Genomic DNA, 10,923 nt, shown 5'->3' with positions numbered 1-10,923 from the left:
TTGGTTTTGATGATGCCTTTATGCTGTCGGCATTGGTAGGTTATCCATGGATAAGGCAAGGATATCTTTTCGCTTATCATTTTGTAGGCTTTCTTAGTGGCATTGAGTGTGTGCTGTTTCATGGGGACAGTGAACGGTGTTGGCCGCTCAAGGACAGACTTTACAAGCATGGAGGTCTATAGAAATGCATTGTTGGTATGTATTGAATGTGTCTATTCCTCCAAAGAAAGAACTGAGATCATTCAGCCTTGGAACATGATCAATTACATGATTGCTAAGGAGGATCGTGACTTCGCAGTATTGGTGGCTCAGCCAGATTTTCTATGTCTGGGCATCCGCACTTGCCAAAATATCCATTGCCCTCTCGCTGCTTCGACTGGCACTGGAAAAGATTCATCGCGTGGTCCTTTGGGTCAGTATTGGCCTAACCATTGCTATCGGCCTCATGTTTTGGCTTGTCTTGCTTCTGGATTGCCGTCCAATCTCCTATTTCTGGGATTTTGCGGATCCAACGAAATCAGGAACCTGCATGTCCGAGAGGACCCTAGTCGAAATCGCGTACGTTTACAGCTGTTTAACAATAGTGTGTGATTTGACACTTGGAATTCTACCTATCTTCCTCGTCTGGAAGCTTCAGATGAATTATAGAACGAAAATTGCGGTTGGGGGAGTTCTCAGCATGGGCGCTATGTAAGTGATCATATTCATATTTGTGGTTCTCAAGGTCCGATCTAGACCGGCTAATAGTTCAGAACTAGTGCGAGTATTGCTGTTATAATTCGACTTCCATTCCTGCACTTCTATGCGGACTCTGATTTCCTACGTAAGTCAAGAAGCAGATAGCTAGGCTCCCGTTCGGTAGCCATCTTAAAAGAATACGAACTGTGATTGATATGGCTAAAGATTCCACCTACCAAATTGCCATCTGGTCTGTTGTTGAGACTGGTCTCGGAATCACAGCAAGCAGCCTAGTGACCCTTCGTCCCCTCTTCCGCTGGCTTTTGGATGAAAACCTATCCTACGTTCGGCATGCGCGCAGTTCCAGAATAGACTCTGGCAAATACCCGCTCTCCGGCCACAAAACCGAGGGCCTGAAGGGCTCTCATGACCCAAGCCATGGGCGCCTACATACTGGGCACGATGGTAATAGCGGCGTGATTAATATCGTATTGTCTCCACTGCCTCAGGATTCTATCCAATACAGCAGCAGTCAGGAGGCATTATATCCTGAAGCATGGCCTACCACTTCAAGACATCACATCACTGTCCAAACGACTTTGGTACAAACGGCTTCGGATCGACGGCAATAAGTTTCGTTTTTTTCGGTGGTCCCGAGACATCACGCTTGCATAGTCATTCACCGCAGTTCCGTCAATGCTAATGTACTTCTAAGTCGCTGTTCGAGCCTTTATATCTATTGTTATAAGCTTGGAAGCATGTCACCCAATCAGTCGACCACTCGATATCCTCGCCTTACTTTGGCAGATCATTTTCCAAGAGTTGAACAAATGATGGTAACCTCACGCGGACTGCGCTGAGGCAGACGCAGACTCTAGCAAGTTCCAACCCTAATAATTTTCTATTTTTGCCAGGTGGTTGACTGCTCTCGTTTCATTCGAATTAGGCTGGCCCCTGCTTGCTGAAACTGATTCCAAATATTTGAGTGTCCGGTGCTGTACAATTTGTTGAAATGGGAAATAGTCAACCTCTAACCTTAAAAGCACAATGTTTCTTTATCTAGTTGGACAGTGAAATCTTTTCCTGCGTCTCTTCCGTATTGCTAAAATATTCTTTGGCTTAAGTATGTATATTAAGTGTTTTCTAGTTTAACATATAGTCCTGTTTCCGGCAAGACAAGTGAATTTTATAAGACCTGCATCACGGCTATAGATAAACTGCTAATGCACTCAGCCTTTTCGAACTATGGATTGGAGCTTTACAGTATATGAAGTCTAAGCTGAGTTTAGAGTATTAAAATGCAGTTCTACCCATGCCTCGATAGACCATTCGCAGTTGTCCAAGCAAAGTTATCTGGCAGTCCCTTGGCTCACGCCCGTAGCCATATTAGATGTGAGCAACTAACGGACTACAAGGATAAGTCGTCTGATTGTAGAGAGCTAATTCAGTCCGAGTTATTTACACTGTCTGCGCAGTTAAACGCAGCACCCAGATTAAAACTAATTAAAAGATAACATACTTGGCAGAATAGTTCTATCTTATAGAATAATTTACTAAGAGATATTAATATTCGGGGTAATCTACTGTATTACATATCGGAAGAACATTCTATTTATAGTAAACATACATAAACCGGAGGAGACATTGCCCTATTATACTGTAGGATCAATAGCGTTATCGGGTTTTCTGCTAAGCTCTTAGTCTTATTACTTAACGATTGTATTATATTCTAATCTACTATTTATAGGCTAAGTATCTATCTTATAGACCTATTCTATTCCTAGAAAAGCCGAAGGTAGGGGAAACCCCTATTATAATACGGCTCACATTTGACATCAAAATCCATACTAGATATAGAGAATAGAGGCGTGTAGTAGACCGGGCACTTCTAGCCGTTAGTGAAATAAATTTAGTGGCATTCGCTACCTCTCCGAATAGTAAGTACTGATATGCAGCCCTTGCAGCTGTGCTATTTCAGCTGCGCACCTCCAGGGTTGTCTACAGGGCTATTGTAAAGAATAGCTAGGCCTTAACTCCGCTACGGCAATGTCCTAGCTTAAGCAACAGCTCCAAGAACATAAATTAGCCGATTCCTCTTAAAAATAGGCTCTAATAATATCTCTTTTTATATATACTTTTCTAGATCTACTGGTAGAGCAAGAGCTTTAATATAGACAATGTGACAATGTCCGTTTGCAACGCGCTCCGAGAATTAGATACAAAAGAAAATCCGAACCTATTAGCCGGCACTTTAAGGGTAAAGCGGACCACAATGGCTCTTATATTAGCCGCGGCCCGCGTCTAAATCTTTAGAATAATATTTACTGCTAACGCTTCTTCATCTCGGATCTTTAAAGCCAGTATTTTTAGATAACGCCGTCTCTCCGCTTGGCAGCAAGCTCCTCAACTAATGTTCTTTGTCATACTGCTCTTCTTATCTTTAAAAGAAGGGAATTCGATAGCTAGAATAGTTATATTCTTAGTTTATATCCGCGTGGATCGTCCTCTGACTGGTAGGGTGCGGCCTCACCACCAACCCCTGCAGAGTTTTCTGAAGTTCTTGGGGTGTTCTCGGGATTACCCGGATTACCCGCAGGCGGAACCGCCATAAGGCCGGTATTAGTTACCGCGCGGCACATACAACACAACCGCAATCTCGATTAACAGCCGATTTAATATCAGCCAGAGCTTTTTTACTCCCGGATCCCAGTTAGAATCTGTTCTCGACGCTTTTTGCTACAGCCGATTTCGAAAACAGATCACTCCTTGGACACAATGGCTTTGTTTCTCGGCTCGCACCCGAGTATGCACTAGTCTGTATCAGGACAAGCTGTACATAATTGTTCCCCAAGAATAGACCTATCAAAAAATTGAATGACTGAATAATGTCGCGCAACAGGGCGCAATATAAAGCACCGTATATTACATGTATTTCCTATTACTGCCTTCACGCCCCTCCATGCCATTTTCATTCCTACCCTGGCATCTCTCAGTCTGCAAAGACCCCTTATCTCTATATCCACAGGCTAGTCTAGAGAATATTCTGAACGAAAGGCTGAAGAGCAGAGCATGGAAATGTAAGATACATATCTTTATACCTTCTCTGGCTATGAGTTATATCACCTTGTTTATGTTGATAAATCTCGATGTGATAAGCGGATTAGGTTCCGACGGGATTTGTTGGTAACCACTCGGTGTAACATCAAAACAAGTGGCACAGTTCCATTGCGACGAGAGGTATTAAATTCTGCCTGCGTACTCTCAACATGGTATTGTGCTGTCTCGCGTCTTTTGTGGCTCAACCAATGCCTATGTGTTTGGGTGGTCAACCGGCACCGCAGCAGTGCGGCGTGGGTTGCGAAGGCTGCAGTCCGCATGGCTATATAAGAATATATAAAATCTCATAAAATTACATAAATTATTATAAAAATATATAATATTATAAAATTAAGAAAATTATATATTTTTATAAATATTTATATATTTTAGTGGCTTGAACGGTAGTTTATAGGAAATATATATATTTGCGGTGATGGTCTAGATCATATTTCTAAAGCCTGCAAACCTGCGCAGGTTAGATTTTAACCCTGCGGGTTGTATCCAACTCGCACTGCGTGCACCCCTACTTTGAAGGCTTTATTGAAGAGCTTCTTCACCATTGTGGAAGATGGCCAGAGCCGAAGTCTGTTCTGGCTATAAATAATGCAATATTGCACCTCACCGAACGGATTTCACAGATGTGCGCCGATAAGGAAGTAAAATTGGTCCATTTGCCTCTATATTCACCAGACCTGAATCCAATTGATGAGTTCTTGGAGCTGAAAGGATTTATAAAACGTAACAGGAGCTAATACGCAGAAGATTCCCATTCAGGGATTCAGCACCTTTCATGAATGGTGTATCAATCAGGTTGGCGCAAGGGAAGAAAGTGAAGTGCCAGGAATCATGTTCAGCACTCATGTCTGAGCATTGAAGACTTACATGATCAGCATTCCGTTGACTGTCTGTAATATGAAACAATGCACCCTGCATTCTGAGCCCGGCAGGAAACGCACATCACCATGAGCCATTGTCAAGTACTTATCTTTGGCTGGATCGACCCGTCCTGCCATGGACTAGCCTAGATGTTTTATTTCAGGTTCACAACTCTACCTAATTAATATTAATAGTTACACTGGAATGTAGGGATCCTTGTTGCTGGAATGTAGGCGGGTTATTGTTCTCAACCCATGTCTATCGGTAGCAAGGCTAAACTACATATAATGTCTGTGCTATCCCCTGCAGAGTATTTCTATACCCTAGTCCAGTATACCATTTCTCTAACAGCCATGCCTCCCCTCATTACTTCTTTCTGTCTTTGTTTTTTTATCTACCTGGCTTCCGCTGCTACCATCAAGTATGATTGGCATGTGAGTTGGATCACTGCCAATCCTGATGCATTGCAGCCACGGTTAGTAACTACATTATCCTGTGAACCTGGATAGTTCTAACTTTTCTAGTCCTGTTATTGCGATTAATGGAAAGTGGCCTTCTCCTGTCCTCAGAGGTAACATCAACGACACGCTCATAATAAATGTTCATAATGACCTCGGAAACCAATCCTTATCACTGCATTGGCATGGGATTCATATGACTGGCAACAATAAAGATGATGGTGTTCCAATGGTGACACAATGTCCTATCATCCCGGGAACATCATATACATATACAATTCATGTTTGTCCGAATCTATCCTTTTTTACTCGCACAGTCCCTGAGAGAGCATCTAGCTGCATCAACCAGGAACCTACTGGTACCACAGTATGCTTTCTGTCCAACCAAATTTGCGAATCACAGTTAACTGAACTGATACATAGGCCATTCCCCGAGCCAATATGTCGATGGCCTTCGTGGTCCTCTCATAGTTAGCGACCCCTGTTCTCCCTATGCTGAAGAGTTCGATGCCGAGCTGGTTATGACTGTTTCTGATTGGTATCATGGTAATATTGCGGTACAACTTTTTGCGACTTAAATACTAAGAGCTTTATAGAACAAGGAGCAATCCTGCAACAATATTATCTCTGTATGTCTTCTAGAGTTTACATTCACGAGTCACTGGTAACATAAATAGCACTGCCAGGAAACCCAAATGCTATTGAGCCAGTACCTGTTTCTGCTCTGATGAATGATCAGGAAGAACCCACCTTTCCCGTCGAACCAAACAAAACCTATTATCTGAGGATCATCAATATGTCCGGATACGCGCAATTCTATTTCCATATTGATGCACATAATATGACTATCATTGAAGCAGATGGTGTCTATTCTGTGCCTCAGACTGTTGAAGATCTCTACATTGCAACTGGCCAGCGTTATGGTGTCCTCCTAGAAACAAAGCCAACTGCAGACCGGAACTTCGCAATTCTAGGGGCAATGGACCTGAAAGGTTTTGAAGGATCTGTACCACCGCCACTTAACCCAAACGTGACAGGAGTGCTAGTTTATAACAGTATGTCTCGCTATACACCTCTGATTTACATGAAATTTATGCTTATGCCCTTCAGATAATCTTCCTCCCCCATCAACTCCGTCCGTGGAAAGTTTTACGACATTTGATGACTTCTGCCTGGTTCCTTTCGACCAGATGCCTCTACTCGGACCACCTGATCGACAAATTGTCCTCAATTTGAGTGTATTCTCCCAGCTAGTACCAGGAAACGAGCAAAATCGGTAAAGAACGGTCTTTCTTTCGCCTGTGTCTAACAAGAGGTGTTTTCTACTAACCACGATACAGGGGTGGATTTAATAATATCACGTATATATCACAGAAGGTCCCATCCCTATACACTGCTCTGTCAGGTCAACAAGATGCTCTGAATCCGATGTTCGTTGCCCTTCCCTCTTAAAAGAAGCCCTAAGTGATGTTCCCTGACATAACACAGTGTATATGGAAATCATTCGAATCCATTTGTCCTCCAGCCAGTTGTTCTCAAAAAGGGCGACCTCGTTGAGATTGTCATATACAATTATGGTTAGTGAAGCCATCCATTATCTCTGACCCCTTCATTACTTCCGGGCACCTACCTAAACTATTGTAAAGATACTGGATTACATCCGATCCACATCCACGGTCATGCTGTTCAACTGGTTGCTCGCACAAATAGCACCTGCAGCAATAGCCCCATCCCAATGAGACGTGATACATGGATGGAACCGCGCTGGAATTCGTCAGACCCCAATCATCCCTCTACGGTGGTCCAGTTTCAAGCGAATAACCCGGGCGTGTGGTTTTTCCATTGCCATATGGAGTGGCATTTGGTTGCGGTAAGGATGATTGCATTTCTTTGCATTTTTAGAGGAAACCGTTTCCCACGCTCGTTAGAGACTGACCCACTCCTGAACCAGGGAATGGATGTTATCTTCGTTGAGGATCCATTGGCGATCCAGAAGGGACAACCTGATATCCCGCTTTCAATGAAGGAAATTTGCGAGAAGCAGAACATACCCCTCAAAGGCAACGCGGCTGGGAATTATAACGATTTTCTGAACCTCACGGGAGAGATTGATATAGCTCCTATGGAATGCGGGTATGCCTTGTCTTCCTGATCTCCCAGTTGTTAGTCGTGATTAAATTTCTTCGTTCCCAAGACCACACTGTGTTGATATAAGTTGCTGACAATCATATAGAGCCGCTTATCCTCCGTGTATGAAGTAATGCAATTTGAATGGAAGTGAATTAGGGTAGCTCTTGGGAGAAAGACAGTCTAAGCTGCATACATGGTTAATCTGCTCCTCTACTTCCACATGGATATTCTATAGTGTTCTCAATTGCATCCAGGTGCTGCATTTTTGGTGTTGAATATCATTCTCCGATATCTGTTTGGTAGACAAATGCGGACTCCCGCACCTGGGGCTCAGTGACCCTAGGCCAAAACTTCACTATGGCGGACGATAGCGCCCGGCGAGACCAGGCCAGGTTAACAAGCTAATTTGTCTGGCAATATCTCGAATTTCTTGAATTTCCAAATCCAATTGGCATAGACGGCAATTTGCGTTTACTTTCTGCTGCTATACCCTTGATCAGACAATTCATACACTTTATTCCTACTAGAATTCTACGATTAATCAACTGACCTACCGCATGAAGCTATTCAGAGAGAATACTGCCAGAGAAATGAGATAGAATGTGCTTCTCAATACGAAAATGGCATAGGACTTGGAAACACGTTGGCATGACGACCCTCGATGGTGACGACTGCGATATTTCACGAGAACCCCCCCCCCCTCTCCCACTGGGGAATGAGAAACACCGGTGCCATTTTCGTAGGGTAAGCAAACGAGTTTGCTCTAACATTGGCAAAATAATATCTATTATCTTTAACGCTGTTCCCAAAGTCGCTCGCTTCGCCGCGACAGAAGAACCTATTACATAGGCCTAATAATGCCGTGCTTCAATGGACATCTCCAGGGGTCCCTGTAAGTATCTCTATATGGCCATATAATGATTTAACTGGCTAATTGTGACTAGGGTCAACTCCCGGTGATTAAACATTATGTGTTGGCCAGCGCGAAATGGAGTAGATCAGAAATCACGCCGTTCCAAAACCACCGAGCGACGCTACGTTGGTGTCACCGGCCCAAACCAGTGCAGAAGCGCATCTACAGCTGCTAGAGAATTATCTCAAAGTGCCCCTTGCCTGATAGACATCGAGCCCGTCCTCATTCGCCCGACATTGTGGCATAACGACATTCACTTCTCTAATTTATGGATGATAGCCGTATAGTCTCCGTCATTAATTGGCGAGGGTCGGGGGCGGGCCCATTCCTCTTTCAAGCTCAGCCATCCCCGCCTGTGGACTGCCAAGGTGACATTCTGGTTTAACATAATCCAAACCGTGTACAACCCCCTGGAGAGTATTATAAAATAGTTTGCCCGTTGCCACAAGGCAAGCTGTTTCCCTACCTTGCCGAGCATCCGGCCGGATAGGGTTAAGGCTCGGTCAATAAATTTAATCTCATACATTGTGTATTGTAAGTATGGATTTCAGTATCTGCCGATAGGTGGTTTTGCAATAGGGGCTTATGCTCGTTAATAATACCGCATTCCTCTCCTGGAAAACATAGTGCAAGATTTGCCGACCTGCAAGGTAGGTTGGGTTTTGCTCGCTTTCAACATATGCTTGGGCTCGCGATAATTGGCAAACAAATAGAAAGCAAACGGCCAAGGAGTGTACCGGAAGAGAAGACTAATCGGTATCAACATGATTATTGGGGCCTCTATATTAGTAAAAGATGTGGGAGTGCAGTATTCAGTCTTATTGTGATGCCTGTGGCAGGATGAATAACATGAATTGTTATGTTAAGTAGAAGAATCTTACAAGGTGTTTGCGGGTTATAGACAGGTCAAAGAAGGAAAATCGGTTTGATTACTATCCATTCCCGACTCCAAAGGGGCCTTGTCCCATGACGATTCCGACGCAAAATTGGCACTGCTTATTATTCCCCTTGCCTCGAACACTTGAATACCCTGGAGGTAGTAATCGGTACCCGATATTCCTAACTAGCCTCTTGATCTACGAACTGAGGGCCCAGTAACTTCTCAAGTATCACCTATATCAGTAATTGTTGTTACAAGTCAGCTGAATAAATGCATACATTTAATACTCTACCTTCCGATTGAAGATATTTCATTCTAATATGTGAGGAGTTGTCGATCTGCTGCTGAATAGTCACTTAACAGACTAAACGCCAGGTGTCGTCGACCCTGTACAATATCAATTATCGGGATACAAAGCAATGATTGCCGGAAAACATGTTGAGTATTCCAAATTCAGACTTCCACGAGTGGCCATGACCGATTTTTTGGATATACCCTGCGCGAATCTTTCAGGTTATCGTTGCTCTTGTGGTCTTCGGTCTAAGTGCTTATGGTATGTCACTACTGGTACCACGTCTCGCGTATAGGACTACGATGGTTCTGACCCCGGACGCTTGAGCAGTTATGCTTACTTCACGTTTCGACTACATCATCATCCCCATGTTTTCCAATGGAATATGGAGTGCTTTCCTGGCGACACCCGTTCTGGCTCTACAAACGGAACTACCCCGTCGGATAGTACATCGCATTGTCATATTGTCAGTAGAATGGACTACAATGATACTGTGGTTTGTCGGCTTTCTTACACTAGCTACAATATTGCCTCCAAATCACTGTGATATACGCAGTTGCACTGCGTCACGAATGATCCTTTTCTTCGGGACAATTGAATGGTACACAATGTTAACTCCCAAGGAAACCGAAACTACTCGGCTCTACACGCTACCAGAAGAATTAATGCCACAGCTGCTAATACTCCGGTTGTTAGGGTACTATTCTTGACTACCGCGGTACATCACATCGCAGTTACTCTATAGGTTTGCTATGCACCTGAGTATCAATGTATTTCCATTGGGACGGGTAGCGAACAACCAAGGGTCTGGCCAGAGTTCGGAGATATATTTCACTTCCCTCCCAATTCCCTAGCATACCTAGGTACACACTCATTTGCTACACCTCATGCACAACCCTTGAACAAATTAATCAATTTTAATTCACTTCAGGCAAGACGTATATTTCCTTTTCCCCAGAATATAAAAGCTAGAAAATACCTGATAGTAGCAAGATGATGTTTGTAGCGGATATTTGCTTGCGGGCTTCTCGTGTATTATGTAGTAAACGTAGGGCATACAACCATAAGCTATAAATTTAACTGTCGCATCATATGCATGATGCGCAAGGATCGATTGTCGACCAGACTCGCAATATAATGTGGCTCATGTCATGTTCCATTTTGGGACGCACAGAACAAACACCTTTTCTATTTGATTTCTCCATAGTGTTTCGACATACTGGTACACAAGCGAATGATGCCCCAAGTTCTTCAAATCGCCACTCCGCTTTCATTCACACGGAAGTACTAGTAGTAACTCTTATCATTTGCCTACGATCTTTATCCATCATCGCTTACGCTGCCAGTAGGTTGTAAACTTTGGCAGCAACAGCGACAGCAGCAGCAAAAAGCCTTATAGTAAGGCCGTGACTCATGATCAGAGTCGTCTGGAAGATTTCTCTTTGACCTGTCATTTTGCAACTATACCAGGCAACGTCCGTAAACCTGCCAGCGGCATCAAGGAGAACAGACGACTTAGGTGTATTTTATGTGCATATCCTTCTCCAAAGCCAAGTGCACCAGCAGGCCCCAAGGCCAACACGGTGGATAACCACCC

At 43.7% G+C, this 10,923-nt stretch overlaps 2 protein-coding genes across 2 annotated transcripts; both read left to right on the top strand.

The window, feature by feature from the left end:
* Positions 1-679: 679 nt before the first annotated feature.
* Positions 680-1,310, top strand: ATEG_07962 (uncharacterized protein; the record flags this gene model as incomplete). Its single annotated transcript, XM_001216583.1, has 3 exons — positions 680-690; positions 759-823; positions 904-1,310. The coding sequence occupies 3 exons, from the start codon at positions 680-682 to the stop codon at positions 1,308-1,310; spliced, it is 483 nt and encodes a 160-aa protein (XP_001216583.1).
* A 3,696-nt stretch (positions 1,311-5,006) lies between these two features.
* On the top strand, positions 5,007-7,263 carry ATEG_07961 (uncharacterized protein; the record flags this gene model as incomplete). The annotated part of the gene is made up of 9 exons (XM_001216582.1): positions 5,007-5,128; positions 5,178-5,224; positions 5,535-5,657; positions 5,708-5,740; positions 5,789-6,166; positions 6,222-6,387; positions 6,452-6,541; positions 6,600-6,688; positions 6,758-7,263. 9 exons carry the CDS (start codon positions 5,007-5,009, stop codon positions 7,261-7,263), a joined length of 1,554 nt encoding a protein of 517 aa, XP_001216582.1.
* Between the last annotated feature and the right edge of the window lie 3,660 nt (positions 7,264-10,923).

The sequence above is a fragment of the Aspergillus terreus genome, genomic scaffold, assembly GCF_000149615.1.
Source record: "Aspergillus terreus NIH2624 scaffold_11 genomic scaffold, whole genome shotgun sequence".
Classification (NCBI taxonomy): Eukaryota; Fungi; Ascomycota; class Eurotiomycetes; order Eurotiales; family Aspergillaceae; genus Aspergillus; species Aspergillus terreus.
Note: the sequence above shows the minus strand (reverse complement) of the source record. Positions and strands in the feature narration are given on the sequence as shown.